Below are 16593 nucleotides of genomic sequence, written 5' to 3' on the forward strand. Positions count from 1 at the left end.
GGGGAAAGTGGGTGATGGGCATTGAGGAGGGCACTTGTTGGGATGAGCGCTGGGTGTTGTATGGAAGCCAGTTTGACAATATATTTTTTAAAAAGATAAATAACTAAATAAAATAAATCCTAAAGAATTATTTGTCTTGATAGGCTCTCTTAAATCTCCTGGACATCATGTACAAAATAGTCATGTGAATTATAATCAACAATCATGTTGATAAAGTCATGCAAACTTCTGGCCTGGAATATACTCTCCTTAAGGGCAGCAACTCTATTTAGCTCATTTTAGTATACTTTACCTTACTCTGTGATATTTTTTTCAAAATAATAGATATTCAATAAGCCTTGGAAGCATAATAAAAATGGAACCTGAGCTCCTAAAAATGACATTTGCTTTAAAGATCTCTATTTTTCTTGAAGAAGTATTTTGCCAGTATAACGCCCTCTCAAATCTTACAGCTATAGAAGATTGTTGATAGATAGGAGAGAATAATAGCTTGTTTGTTTTACAACATCTGCAACTGTGGACAAGTCTACATTCATATTTATTGAGCCATTTTATTAACTTTAAAAGATTTAGCCTCTGTTATATTCTATAGTTATCAACAAAGAAATGAGTAGATGGAATTGAAGAATTCCACAGAGGGGGCATCTGGGTGGCTCAGTCAGTTAAGTGCCCAACTCTTGGTTTCAGCCCAGGTCATGATCTCACAGTTAGATCTCACAGTTTGAGTCTCAGTGTCAGGCTTCCTGCTGACTCTGCAGAGCCTGCTTGAGATTCTCTCTCCCTCCCTCTCTCTCTGCCCCTCCCTTGCTTGCACACGTGCATGCCCTCTCTCTCTAAATAAACTTAAAAAAATCTTAAAAAAAAAGAATTCCACTGAAGTCAGTGATATATTCAATTTCTGAAGAAAGGGTGATCCTTATGACATCAAAAAGTTCAGCTTGGTTCATCTAGCTTTATTCTTACTCTTTCAATACATTAGAATTTGAAAAAGTTCAGTTACCCATGTAAAAAAAGGGAGAGTAAAACTCAAGGAATAACAATCTCAGAGCAGTGATGATAAAGACTCTTAGGAAATAGAGCTTTAGAAAGGGTAAAGGGGTAGACACTTTTCCTGAAAGTAAAAGCCCTATTATCAGAATCAAAATAATTGGGTAGTGTAACTTGTAACAGAGTTATCCTGAAGGATCAGGTTGCAAGTTAAACTAAAGTGGAGGTGCTTCTGTACTTAGTTTCTAAAGTCTCAAGTCACGGTTGTCTGGGGTACTGAGCCTAGTGGTGGAACCTCAGGAACTGGGGGGATCAGACAGTGATAGTTTTCTGTTAGGTTTAAATTGTAGCTCTTTCTTAATAAAACAAAACAAAACAAAACAAAACAAAACAAAACAAAACACCCACAACAGACCAAAAGAAACAAACTACATGGTTCTAGGTTCTGTCTCTGGTTCTATGATTTTTTTTTATCCCTTTGTTTATGTAAATGTATCTGCTGTAATTTCTACCAATTAATTTAATTAAATTCTAAGTGGTGATGACCACATTTTAAAAAGATTATAAGGAATCTTAGGAATTATTTCTTCAATTTAGCACTATTGTAATTAAGTACAACTTTTACCTGTGATGTTTTGCTAATAATTTGGGTGGCCCATTGACATTATTTTCATTGAAAATGTGCATAAATGTAATTATATTTCTATATTTTATATTACATTTCTATAATAATATATTGGAATGTTCAAAGTTTGCATATTTGGTCATCTTTTTTTTTTTTTTTTTAATTTTTTTTTTTTCAACATTTTTTATTTATTTTTGGGACAGAGAGAGACAGAGCATGAACGGGGGAGGGGCAGAGAGAGAGGGAGACACAGAATCGGAAACAGGCTCCAGGCTCCGAGCCATCAGCCCAGAGCCTGACGCGGGGCTCGAACTCACGGACCGCGAGATCGTGACCTGGCTGAAGTCGGACGCTTAACCGACTGCGCCACCCAGGCGCCCCTGGTCATCTTTGACTATTGATATTATGATTTACTCAAACATCTTTTAGAAATTAAATGCAGGTTTATAAGGTATTTAGAATGTTCAGAACTCCTTTAAGCATTTGCGACTTTGTGAATTTTGTGTTAATAGGCAGCAATTGAATTTTTTTGAACAAGTAGGTTTTTCTATTATTATCTTTAAGAGAAAAAAAAAACACAACAGATAGAGGAAAAGATACCACAGTTAACATCTGGAATGTCAAAATCTTAATTACTATCATCAAAGACATTACATTCCATGTAAACTATTTTGAAAATAATTCTCTTTAAGAAAGAAGAATGACTTTGTATATAGTTCTTTTGATTTTAAAATTTATAGTGTAAAATGAAGGCTGTGAAAGTTTGGTGTCATGCTACCAGTGAATGTTTGAGAAAAATAATGTAAGTCAAATCACTTTCTAATCTATACTGACCTTGACCTTTTCCTGTGGATAGACATCTATAAATGATCATTTGCATATCCAAGCCCTCTTGCAGCCAAATATTGTCCATCACTTGAATAATCTGCAGAACAAGCATATCCTGACGGAGATCATCGCCAGCCTGTTAAAAACAAAATTATAGACTGGATTTCTCCTTGAATTCCATTAAAGGCCTTCAAATATGGTATATGTCATTTCTTTCCTCAAAGAAATTTCTAGCCAGACTTAGGATGGTTTCAATTGTTTTATTAGTACTAAGAACATCTTGTGTTTCTGAGAGAAGATCAAAGAAAATAAGAACTTTCCTTTAAATGATTACAGAAGCTTCAGCCATCAAGTTAGAAGTTGCTTGGAATGCTGTTCCTGATAATAATCTTTCAATTTATCATCCACGTGCAATGTCTTAGACTTAAAGTCTAGAGAAGAGAGACTCAATGAATGTTTATCCAAATTTCAAACTCAACCAAGAGAAATTTCTTTCGAACTGAAACACTATTTCGTATGCCATAAATGTATATACTGATATACAGTTAGAATACCAAGAGCTTCTTGACTAGGAGTATAAATAGCACACACAGGATTCATTAGACTTTAAATCATTGACTTCTCATATTATGAAGGTGGTTAAAAAGTTTGCAGAGTAAACAGCCTTTGATAATAAGAAGAAATGATTAAGAGATGATTTTCTAGCATAAGTGAAGGAAATGGAATATGTCCAAAGGGGAAGGAGGATAGTTTTATGCTTTTAAACTAACAGGTTTGGTTTTGAAAATGCTTTCTAAATAATATGCAGAAAAATATTTCAAGATGAAATTTTGTTATTTTTTTTCCTCACCAAAAATGCAGTGTCATGTGACCATTAATGCTTGAGGTGACACAGGTCAAAGCCAAAGTAGGGTGTGCTAAAAATTACCCTCAAAAATAGTCAAAATCCACCAAATAATTCACTCTAAGAGCTGGTTGTCTGGTTTGGCTGAATAATTGATTAAATTAAGTGAATGAATGTAAATTCTTACTGTTCCACTACAGTTTCTTCTTCAGTCCCTCTTTCCTACCTGTCTTTAACTCTGTTACTACCTTTTACTCTTTTCTCATGGGATTCATGATAAAGACTGATTTGGCCCATATTTATTTAAAAAGAAGAAAATAACTCAAATTATTAAAATAAGCAAAGTTCTTGCAGATAAGAATTTTATGTTAAATTAACATATCATTTGAGTTTCAGCTAATATTGATTCTAATTTAGTATATAAACCAAAAGAAAACTCTTCCACTAAAGGCTAACCAAACATTCCACATTCTGTGCTACTCAAAAGTGATTGTATAATTTTATTCATTGAAACATCTCTTCTTAAGTTTTGCACTGAAGGTTCACTAGCTTGAGCCAATAACGATTTATTTATTATCAATCATAGTTTGACATGTACTATAATTCTGTAAAAATGCAGAATAAAAATAACTGGAATCCTCTGTGTTGTTGCCAGCGGAAAATAGCTATAATCATTTCTTTTTGTGAGAAATAAATCAATAATTCTACCTGTGAAATCAATTTGATGTTTCAGGAGGGCTACTGTACCTTAAAAATGACGCTGATGTTTTTGCCTATTGGGTTAGCATTGATGAAAGTAATCTTCAGTGGCAAAGCATTAGATGTGAAATATGAACATGCCTATGGAAAGAGAAGGAAAAAAATGCTTAGAAAAATAAAGGAACAAGAATACTTTCCATGAAATCACAGGCCTCTTGGATAATTTGTTACAGAAGCAAATATAACACATATGAATAATTTTTACACTTTGGAACAAAGAAACATATTTATTAACAACAACAACAAAACAACTTTAGTCTACTAACCAAAGCCTTTACTTAGAAATTGAAAATTCAGCTTCTTGGCAGGCTGTAAGTCTTCAACTACATTTTTTTCTCACTGAACAGTGGTGATATGTTGGGAGGTTAAATAAACTAAGTAGTATGTAGATATTGTGTTTATGCTAGTTGGTTAATATCTAAAAGATAAAATTGTTATTAAAAAATCTATTTCCATTTAATTATTTCTTCCCTGCAGCATACTTTAAGGAAATATGGATATAGAGTTAAGAAAATCCTGGTGCAGTAACTCTGGAAAACAGTATGGAGGTTCCTCAAAAAATTAAAAATCAAATTACCCTATGACCCTAGCACTACTAGGAATTTATCCAAAGGATACAGGAGTGCTGATTCATAGAGGCACATGTACCCCAATGTTTATAGCAGTGCTATCTACAATAGCCAAATCATGAAAAGAGCCCCAATGTCCATCAACTGATGAATGGATAAAGAAGATGTGGTATATATTATATATTTATATTTATATACACAATGGAATACTACTTGGCAATGAAAAAGAATGAAATTTTGCCATTTGCAACAACATGGATGGAACTGGAGTGTATTGTGCTAAGTGAAATAAGTCAGTCAGAGAATGATATCATATGATTTCGCTCATATGTGGAATTTGTGAAACTTAACAGAAGACCGTAGGAGAATGGAAGGAAAAATAAGATACAAACAGAGAGGGAGGTAAACCATAAGAGACTCTTAAATACAGAGAACAAACTGAGGGTTGATGGGGTTAGGGGGTTTGGGGTGGGGAAAATGGGTGATGGGCATTGAGGAAGGCACTTATTGGGAGAACTGGAAGTTGTATGTAAGTGATGAATCACAGGAATCTACTTCTGAAACCAAGACTACACTGTACATTAGCTAACTTAACAATAAATAAATAAAATTAAAAGAAAAAAAGAAAGAAAGACTTGGGGCACCTGGATGGCTCAGTTGGTTAAGTGTCTGACTTTGGCTCAGGTCATGATCTCGCGGTTAGTGAGTATGAGCCCTGCATTGGGCTCTGTGCTGACAGCTCAGAGTCTGGAGCCTGCTTCAGATTCTGTCTGTCTATCTGTCTGTCTCTCTCTCTTTGTCCCTCCCCACTCATGCTCTGTCTCTCTCTCTCTCAAAAATAAATAAACATTAAAAAATGTTAAAAAAAAAAAAAAGATCTGAATTCAAATTTGAACTCTGTAACTAATTAGCTGCAAGATCTTGGGTAAGTTACTGAAATGTTTGTATCCCACTGAAAAATGGGGATAATAACCCCTATCTCAAACATATTTGTAATAGATATATAGACCAACGGATGTAAAAGGGCTTCTACAGTGCCTGACACTAACTGAGTACTTAAAAAAAATAATGCATTGCCTTTCTCTTTTTTGTTAATGAACATTTTCTTACCTTCACAAATAACAGTACAACATATTTCATTTCAATTTCATTTCATCTTTTCATTTCTTTCAATTACACTTTGCATTTCCACTTTCAGCTTATGATATTGACCACTTTCCATTATACTTTCCTTGTTGCTTATTTTCCTTTATGTTCTTACAATTGTTTGAGTGTCAAAGGCTATATGTCTTTAGGCTATTAGAGACTTCATGTTGACAATGAAGAGTTAAATCAATACTAAATAAAGGAAAAGAATGTGATGGTTTCAATTTATCAACTTAGTAAAATATGACATCAATACATGTTGAAAGATCAGCTTGAATATCATTATTTTTGAGAAGTCTGAAATCGGTAGAGGTAAAGGATATATTTTTTTAACTTAACCTATCAATAGAAATCTAACCTAATCCCTAAGCAAACAGAAACTCTTGCTTACTGAATCAATTTGAGGTTTATAGTAAATAGGTGAGGCTGCTTATTAAGTAATGAATTCTTGCTTCAAGAATCAGTCAATCAAGGAACATATGACCTTCTGTCATGGTATTGAATTAGGAAATCCTGTATTAGACCAGAAATGAGTCTAGAATAGTGGTTTTCAAACTGTGCTCATCCAATTCTTGAGGGTCTTTTTGAGACAGCCAAGTCCAGGGAAGAGAAAAAGGGCAAAGGGAGGCTGAAGGCAAAGCTTAATTACATCACTCAAAGCTATTTTGCTTTAATTATTTTATAGTTTGGTTTTCACATGCAGAGTATTTTTTGAGAGTCATGAGAAAAATATTTTATATTTGACAAATAGTATGCACAAACTGTTATCTATATGGTAACAGAAAGAGACACCGTATCTTCTCTCCAAGAGCCTACAGAAAGTTGGTATGAACATATATACATATGCATTAAGTTGAAAATAATTTACAAGACCATTTATCATAGTTGAATGGAGAAGCACTTTAAAAAGACAAGTCTTTCATGGGCGCCTGGGTGGCGCAGTCGGTTAAGCGTCCGACTTCAGCCAGGTCACGATCTCGCGGTCTGTGAGTTCGAGCCCCGCGTCAGGCTCTGGGCTGATGGCTCGGAGCCTGGAGCCTGTTTCCGATTCTGTGTCTCCCTCTCTCTCTGCCCCTCCCCTGTTCATGCTCTGTCTCTCTCTGTCCCAAAAATAAATAAAAAACGTTAAACAAAAATAAATACTTTAAAAAAGACAAGTCTTTCAGAGATGAGCTGAATTTGAAGATTGTGAAAGGCAGAGATTAGCAAGCAGTTTTTTTTTAAAGGCTTTCTATGAAGGGAAAGGCAAAAATGAGAATTTAGACTAGATGTTAAAAGTGGATTATGAAGGCCACAACCAAGAAACAGGAAAGAATGAATTAAATTCTTGGAAGATAATTTTATTCAAATGGTGAGATAAAAGAGCTGGAATAGAGAAAAGAAAATAAGGAAAGCTAGAATAGATAACGCAAGATATGACTTCTGTTCTTGAGAAGCACACACTAATGACATAGATTTAAAATAGCTTTTTTTATTTTTATTTTTTTATTTATTTTTTTTTTTTTAAATTTTTTTTTTCAACGTTTTTTATTTTATTTTTGGGACAGAGAGAGACAGAGCATGAACGGGGGAGGGGCAGAGAGAGAGGGAGACACAGAATCGGAAACAGGCTCCAGGCTCCGAGCCATCGGCCCAGAGCCTGACGCGGGGCTCGAACTCACGGACAGCGAGATCGTGACCTGGCTGAAGTCGGACGCTTAACCGACTGCGCCACCCAGGCGCCCCTAAAATAGCTTTTAAAAAAGGAAAGAAATCTATTAGTAAATGACGTGTGTGGTCCTCACTTTCCCAGGAGCAGAGAAGAGATTGCATTAAGTTATAACCACTCTCCCAAATGGTCCATTCCCTAGTGACCCAAAGGAAATGGTCCATTGTGATTAGTGCTTCCAAGGAGAGACAAGGGTAAAAGTTCTTTGAAAGAAGTTTTAATCCAAAGCTGAGACCTTTGCCCTCCATCTTGGAGAACCATACTTTAAAAAATGGACTGAGCTAGGCCCGAGTGCTTCTCCCCAGTGTAATTCACTGATGGTGATTAAAATAGAATGTTGACTGTAGTCTTTCCCATAGTCACTACATTCATAGACCTTCTCTCCAGTGTGAACTCTCTGATGCATGATAAGCTGTGAACTATCCCAAATGGCTTTCCCACAGTCATTGCATTTATAGAGTTTCTCCCCAGATGGGTTCTCTGACATCATAAAATTGGTGCTATAACCAAAGATTTTTCCATACTTATTACATTCATAGGATTTTTCACCAGTGTGAATTCTCTGTTACACAACAAGATGTGAGTCTTGATTGCGTATTTTCCATATTTACAGGGTTTTTTGCTTGTATGAAGTCGAGTGACATAAAATAAGACATTTACTCTGACTGAATGTCTTGTCATACTGTATTCCAAATGTTTTTCTCTGGTACGAATTTGCTCATAGCCAACACGTTGAGAGTTCTGACTGAAGCCTTTTCCATACTGCCTATATTTATGTGCTTGTTCCCAAGTGCAGAGGCTCTGATGTCAAATAAGACATTTACACTGACTGAAAGCCTTACTATGTTCATTATTCTCACAGAGATTCTTCCCATTATGGATTCTCTGGTGGTCAAGATGGTTTCTTGAGTGAGCTTTTCCACACTAATTTCAACTGTAATGCTTCTCACTTGTATGAAGTACTTGATGTTGGAAAAGGCTTTTACTCTGAATGAAGGCCTCCTACATAAAATTTATAAGTCTTCTCCACAGGATATTATCTGAGGGTCAATGCGTAGGGAACTCTGAGTGAAGGTTTTTATATATTAAGCACATTTATAAGGTTTTCCTAATTATGGAATCTCTGATCTTGAATGAGATGGGAGCAATGATGACAGGTCTTTCTATGCTTGTTACATTCATAGGGGTTCCCTCCTTTGTAGATTTTCAAATGAACCAATGTCTGAGAGGTCTCTCTAAATGTCTTATCATATTCATTACATTCTTAGAAGCTCTTGCCAGTATGGATCTTCTGATACAGGTTCTAATTGAAACCTTGCCCCATTCACCACACCTTCAGATGCTATGTATGTTCCTTCAGACCTCCTTGTTTGGCAGGACTATAGAATAGACTAAAATGTTTCCCAGGAGAGAGTGTCACCTGGTCACATCTGCTGTTTATTGCTCTATACACAGGTGCCCAGCCTTGTGTGAGGCACAGCTGACCAGAACAAATGGAGCAAAGAGGTAGCTGCTTGGTGCACTTCCCAGACTCAGGAAAAGTGTCTGCAGGTAAGTAAAGGAAAGGAGTGTGGTCCCAATTACAGTGCTAGGTGTGGTGCTAGGTGCAGTGCTAGGTCACCTGGGCTGGTGACCCTCAGCCTGATCATCTCACATGGGCATCCTCAGTAGCCACCCATTAGAGCCAACGTCCCACATCTTCAAGGTATACAAAAAAACAAGACTTAATATGGCATTGTAACTGAAAAATATGTTTTCCTCCTTAAACAACAAATCAAGAAAGCAGCAACAACAACAACAAAAATAATATTTGGACTCAATGATCCATACTGTTCTTTCTCCTTTAAGATACCATGTCTTTGAAATGCCACATTTCCCTATATTATCAGCATTAATCAGTGGATATTGCTAATGACTAAAAAGTTACACAATTTTTGAAAATTAGCAATGATTTGGAACTTAGCCCAGATAGACCTATGTCAACTTATAAAATTTGATGCCTTATTTTGTTATTTTTCAAAATATACTTGTGCAGCATATTAGGAAAGTTTCTAAGGTGTCTGTGAAGCAGCAAAGTCGTAAAGGCAATAGTACCAACTTCTTGGCAAGACTTTTTATATTCATGCTAATAATGGACTATTTTTTCTCCTAAGTATTGGATTTGTTTCCTTGATTGTCATATGACTTTAGTCAAGTAACATTTATTGTGCATGTGTGATAGTTTAACCTCTTTTCTTCTAAGTGTTGCTTATCAGTCCTTTCTCTATTTGCGTTTCCTAGTCTTCTTGGACTTTTGAGGAGGAGGCTAATAAAGTTCATGCAAAAAAGGAGAAAGAATGATTCTAAGTTAAAGAAGTGTGACTGGCAGAGGCTTAAGAAGAAAACGAATTTGTGTCTGATGCAAGGAAGGTCACTCCAGGCATAAGTAAAATAACAAAATATATTATATGGCACACTGACCCATGAGTTTCAGTAAATTTTAAATTAAATAAAAACTGAGATGTTGTAGCTAATAATATCCTTAGCATACTAGGCATGGGTATGCACATAATCTAAATAAGCATGAAATTAAACCCAGCCTGCATAAGGTCACCAAATCAACCATTTTGAATAAATTAAGAAATCAATTTAGGGAGAAGTATCATTATTTATTTATTTATTTACTGAACTAATAGTTTATTTCTAAACCTACAAATCTTATGATGAGGTCAATGCTATCTCAACCTTACACAGTGCATCAAATGCAGCACATAGTATGGATAGGATTCGATTACTTTTTTCTTAAGGTACTTGCAATGACAATTTACAAATTGTTTTTGCCATTTCAAAAAAACATACAGTGAACTAAATAATGCAAAACAAAAACACTCAGTTTATCTACCAAATAAACTGACTTACATCATGATCAATACCCCTTATACACAGGGCAGGGTTCAGAGGAAGGTGACAGGTATTTATACACTGAAAGAATTCTTCTAGTCTGCCAATCTCTTTCTTCAGTACCTCCTGTGAAAAATCATTAGAAAAAACATTTCAGAAACTGTAAAGAACTTGAATTTTCTTTCAAGTTATAATTTTCTTCTATTGATTAAATAAACTCTAATTCTGGGGCTGCATACTTGGATGCTTTGGGGTCAAACTGGTTATGTAGCCATATACAAGGAGGCAGTGGGCTAAAGACAATAGGGAGTGTTGGGGAAAATGGGGAACTAGAGCTCATTCTCTTTCTACAGGATTTTAAATTCCATTACAAACAAAACCAAAACAAAGAACTATTGTGTTCAAACAAAACACGGGATGGGATGGATTTGACTTGTGGCCCACCAACTTGCAATACCTGCTTCAAGTAATGATTAACATGATCAATTTCTGATAATTTCTTTGAATCTTAGTTTGTAACTCTCAAGATTTATACTTAATAGTAACAGTAAATTTTATTTCTTTAGTTTTAGTTTCAGTTTTTTTTAGTTTTTAGAGAGAGTGAGGGGGGGCAGAGGAAGAGAGAGAGAGAGAGAGAGAGAGAGAAAGAGAGTATGTCAAGCAGACTCCATGCATAGCATGGAACCTGACAAAACATGGGGCTCAATCCCATGATCCAGGGATCATGACCAGAGCTGAAATCAAGAGTCAGACACTCAACTGACTGACCCTCCCAGGTGTCCCAGTAATAGTACATTTTAGAAAACAAATTCACATATGCTAAGAGTAATAATGGCAAAAGATGATAATTGCAGACAGTTGATAATTGTCAGAAATAGCAATGTATTTGAACAAATAGTTTACTAAATGCCAAGGAGTATATTTCCGATACTTGACTCACTACCTTCCATAGTTCTCTGTACCTGTGGGAAGGTCTGAAACCACAAACAATGCCTTTAAAATTGTGTATCCCTTATCAAAAAGTGTGGAAAAACAGTAACAATTTAAAAAATAATTCAAGAGCCACCTGGGTGCTTCAGTTGGTTAAATATCCAACTCTTCATTTCGGCGCAGGTCATAATCTCACATTTCATGAGATCGAGCCCCACATCGGGCTCTGTGCTGACAGCATGGAGCCTCTGCTTGGGATTCTCTCTCCCTCTCTCTCTGCCCCTTCCCTGCTTGCTCTCTATCTCTCTCTCAAAATAAATAAAAATAAACTTAAAAAAAACCTTTTTTAAAAAAACTTAAATTCTAGTTAGTTATCATACAGTGTAGTCTTAGTTTCAGGTGTACAATATAGTGATTCAACACTTCCATACAACACAAATTAGTACCTTTTAAAAAGAAGTAGAGAGAAATAGATAGCAGTAATTTGAATTGTGCAAATTTGTAAATGCTTCTTCCAACTCTTTTTTATTTTCTTATTTTCATGTGAAGAAGTGTTATCATAAAAACAGCCAGTCAAGGTGAGAGAAATATATTTATTTGAAAGAATAATGTCACTATCACTTTGGAATTTAATGCAAGTGGTCAAAAAAGGTATCAGACTTACTTAACTGTAGTATGCATCTCAAGTATGTGAGGAATTTTAAAATGTAAGAAATAAAGATGGAACTCATACACAGGTTTTATAATTTTAAACCAGTTTATTTAGCTTGTTTTCAACTTTTTGCTACCACCAGAAAATAATTAATGAGTCATTAACTTTAGACTGTAAATTGAAAAAAAAAATCTTGATTAAAGTAATTGATTTGGGTACCTTAGAACCAAGTATAGACATGGAATTTACTTTCTAAGCTATGAAATTAAAACTTAATTGAACAAAAGATTAAAGAAAACATTACATGAAGATTAATTTCTCAACAAACCTGTCTTTGAGGGTCACTGGCAGACTTGACTTTTTCCCCAATGTCTCCCAGAATTTTAATAAGTTTCTTCTCTTTGGAAAACTCATCACTCAAGGCTTTTCCTGAACAGAATTGGAGAGCCGCCAATAGTTTCTGATACCAGCTTTTAAAATAAGTTTCATTCTGTGCATCCTTTAGCAGCCTGAAGGAAAGAGAGAAAAAGAATTCTTGTATCTATAGCTGATTTTTTAACCACCTCCAGCAAGAACAATCAGTGCATTTCGGACTAATCTGTATTTGGTGGTTTGGGCAGTTTAACAGCCTTGAATGGGGGAAAATGTTGTTTATTCGTTGGCAGTCATCAAATTCCATCTGATAGTTAATGAGATTCCTAGAGTGAAGAATCAATAAGAGACCTGCTTTTTATTCATTTCAGTTCACAATGCACTTTTTCTTCTTTCAGGCTTTTTAATTCTGTAACAAATACTTAAGAACATATTTTTGACTTATTAAAATAAGGACAAAGAATTTTAGAAATAGTATTTATTAGCGACTTTACTATATTGGAACTCAACCATAAAACCTATGTTTTTCTACTTTTATTCAAAAGACCATGTCCCCCACACTGTCACATACCTATGTATTTCTCTTTCTTCTAGTATCTTCCCTTGACTATCTGCAAGAAGATATTGTAAAGGCAAGAGCATGATTTTTGTTTTCAGGCATTTCTGGATTCAAATCTCAGTCCTATACAACTTCTAAGTAACCTAGGTTACTTAACTAGGCTGAGATTTTCTTTCTTTATCCATAAAATAAAGTAATAACTCTGACTATGCACAGCTGTACAGAACACAGAATGAGCTAATGCATTCAAAAGGGCTTAGCACAATGTACCTACTAGTCAGCCAACATGAGTTCATCTGTATTTCATGGCCTCCCCAGCCAACTTCTGCCACTGCCTGGCTGCATGTGCATGTCATGAACATGGGAGGCATAGAACATAAAAGAGTGAGAATGCTTTGCTAGATAATGGAGTGGTAACAAATATTTTACTACTCTGTCTGCCATGTGACAATTTTTATCGCCTTGAAACTTATTCTAATATGCTTAAACTTTACTTTCTATTATGCCTAAACCACTGAAATAGAATAAAAAAAGACTAATACCTTTGAATGTTAACCTCTCTTTGATTGATTCTTTTAATCTTAACTGGTCTCTAGTCTTCTCCTTCTCTGAAAGATTAACTTTAAAGAAACTAGAAGAAAGTTATTGTGAGAATGGAACACTAAAAAAAAAAAGATTAAATGCAGAGCAGTCGAAAAATATATAGATGAATTTCATTCTGCATTCTTAATTTTGCATCTCTGCCTAATATATATTATGCTATAGAGACTCTAATACATTATTTTCATTTGTTTTTTGTTCTCTGTTTCTACATAATGAAGTTAAAATATAATTAAGTGAGTATACTTTTTTTTTTTTTTTTTAGGTAAGAGCTTGCTCGCTTGTCATTGTTATAAAGCCAACTTATCGTCTAGCACCTCTTTTGCTTTTACGTGGAATAATAGTTCTTATTTACTTCTGGACAGCATTTTTAAAAAACCCTCAAGGGGTTAAAGAGGCATTGATGAAAAAATGTAATCCACTGCTTATTTTCAATGTAAGAAGAATATTAGACAATGAATAGTTCTCCTATACTTACCCTTATGGTGAAATTTTAAAATGTCAGATGTAATAAATGGAACCTGTCATTATTTGGAAGCTGTAAGAAAATGAGTTTTGTGTGAGTGTGAATTGGAAAGCCGCAAATGCAAGCATCCACATGTAAAACTTCAAGATGCCTTATGTAAATTATATATCTCTCAGATTCTCTCAGTATTTTGAGGACTTTGGTAATATATCATTTTATAGTGTACTTGGCTTTCAGTGAGATAGGCAGTTGATGGGTAGAGTGTTTCTATATCTTGACCAATGCTTGCCAGCATTTTCATATACTTCGAATAGTGAATCACTTGTTTTAAAAATATTTTTAACCAGTTATAGTATATAAATATAACTATAATCTCCTTACTGCTATATACATGATAAAAGGAGAAGTTACTTTATACAGATGAAGTCAGCCTTTTACTAAATAATTTTTTTTAAGTTTATTTATTTTGAGAGTGAGAGAGAGAGAGTGCATGTGAGCAGGGGAGGGGCAGAGAGAGAGGGAGAGAGAGAACCTCAAGCAGGCTCCGTGCTGTCAGCACAGAGCCCCATGTGGGGCCCAATACCACGAAGCCATGAGATCATGACCTGAGCCAAAATCAACAGTCAGATGCTAAACCAACTGAGCCACCCAGGCGCCCCTACTAAAATAATTTTTTGAAAACATATGTTTAGAGGTGGGGGCAGTCAAGGGGACTGTCAGAATTATATAATTTGCATTCATAATACTCTTAATTTTTTTCTGTTAGATATGTATTTGGTTATTTGATTCCTCGCTCAAAATAAAACAGATCAGGGAAATCACTGGATTCTACTCCTGAAATCAATTCTACACTGTATGCTAACTAACTTGAATTTAAATAAATAAATTTTAAAAAGAACAGAGCAGGGGAGATTTGCAGAGAGAATATGACTGTGTTCTAAAAAAGATTTCAAGGCAAAGCAAACTCGGTGTATTCCACTGTGATTATTTTCCTTGTAGAATATGCCTCATTCAAACCCTACATTCCTGCTAAGATGATACATTCTCCAGGTCAAATCTGGTTCAAGCTCTATGGCTTTTGACTGACTAATGAAGAGTTTGTCTTTACACATTGCATAAGTGAAATCATGGAGTGATGGAGTGTAGGAGATGACCATGACAGGTAACATAGTCCATCCCTATGTCCTTAGGCACATTCAGGAAAAATCGCTTCAGAGAAAGCTGGACTATATACAGTTTGAGGTAGAGGGTTACACCGTTCTGCATCAATGGCTTTTATAGGAAGTGGTAAACCCCTCATGCTGTAGTTTTTATCCATTGCCTCTGTTCATAAGCTAGCAAACAGCTGGCTACTCTCCCTTGAACATTAGAGAAACCTTTTCCAAAAGACATCATTATCTAAGAGAAGCAGTATGCTTATGCCAAATATATTTTTGTTTAATTTTTATTTTTTTTATTTTTTAATTTAAGAAAATTTTTAAATTTATTTATTTATTCTGAGAGAGATAGGGACAGCACAAGTGGGGGAAGGACAGCTAGAGAGGGAGAAAGAGAATCCCAAGCAGTCTCTGCACTGCCAGCACAGAGCCCAATGTGGGGCTCGAACGCACAAAGCCATGAGATCGTGACCTGAGCTGAAACCAAGAGTTAGACGCTTAACCAACTGAGCCACCCAGGAGCCCCATATTTTTGTTTAATTTTTAAAGTCAAGGTCAAGGGATTGAAATATATCAAGACTTGGTGGTGAAAGATCAAGCTTCTAAGGTGCATGCAATGTGACTGTGTATAAACCATGAAGTAAATCTTAATGTCAGAGACATGTTTATCCTAATATCTGTGAGATCCAGGAATAATTCAATTTGATACTATTTTATACATATCTTATAGACTAAGTAATGACAAAATAAAATGACAGCATAAAATCTAGCTGATTAAAGGTTTTAACGGTGTTAAGAACGAGAGGTAGAAGCAAGAAAGAGGCGGAAACCCAGGTACCAGTACATTTGTTATAGGATATCATGAAGGTATGTGCCTAAATTAAGGGGATCATAGTGGACTCAGAGAGACCTAAGACACTCACAGACCCCAGTTAGCATGATGGTGAGATTTTCCTTGGAAATTGAATTTGTCTCTATTTCTTCACGCGCATAGCTGCTTCTGATCGCTGACCTGTGAGAGCCATAGGAGAAGTAGACAGTTCTCACTTCTCAGTCTACCAGCAGCACAGAACCGGGTCATCACACCATCCCTGCTTTCCTTGCCTCTTAACTTCCTTCAGTTCCTAATTGTGGTCTCAGTAGCACAGAATTCCACATTTTACAGGTGCCTTAAATTTTGACCCGCTTGTGTATTTCCTATGCGTGAAAAGGGGAACAACATCCTAAAGCAGAAGAGAACTGAGTTACACAATGCAGATGCGTGATTTCAGGTCATTCCAGGACCTCCCCTTTCCATTTCCTTCTCTATTTGTTGCTACAATGCAAGGTGTGTGGCTCAGTAGACCAGTTTTTAGTGAGCACAGGAGGATTTTAGAATGTGACTTCTTCAAGTGTTTTTAAAATCCTGGGACATATAAAGGCTGATATTCAATACTTGATACAAATTATTAATTTTAAGATTTTAATAGTGTGATTAAGAAGTAAAAAGCATGGGGGTATGTGGGTGGTTC

General features: G+C 35.5%; 1 protein-coding gene across 1 annotated transcript in view; it reads right to left on the reverse strand.

The window, feature by feature from the left end:
- The window catches only part of PIK3C2G (phosphatidylinositol-4-phosphate 3-kinase catalytic subunit type 2 gamma), a 352823-nt gene that overhangs the window by 120229 nt on the left and 216001 nt on the right, over positions 1-16593 (reverse strand). The window contains exons 19-22 of the mRNA XM_058743529.1: positions 12257-12437; positions 10365-10472; positions 4032-4124; positions 2447-2576 (exon numbers count right to left, since the gene is read on the reverse strand). Coding sequence (XP_058599512.1) covers positions 2447-2576; positions 4032-4124; positions 10365-10472; positions 12257-12437 — 512 coding nt within the window. The remainder of the gene's footprint in view (positions 1-2446; positions 2577-4031; positions 4125-10364; positions 10473-12256; positions 12438-16593) is intronic.

The sequence above is a fragment of the Neofelis nebulosa genome, chromosome 8 (assembly GCF_028018385.1).
Source record: "Neofelis nebulosa isolate mNeoNeb1 chromosome 8, mNeoNeb1.pri, whole genome shotgun sequence".
NCBI lineage: Eukaryota > Metazoa > Chordata > Mammalia > Carnivora > Felidae > Neofelis > Neofelis nebulosa.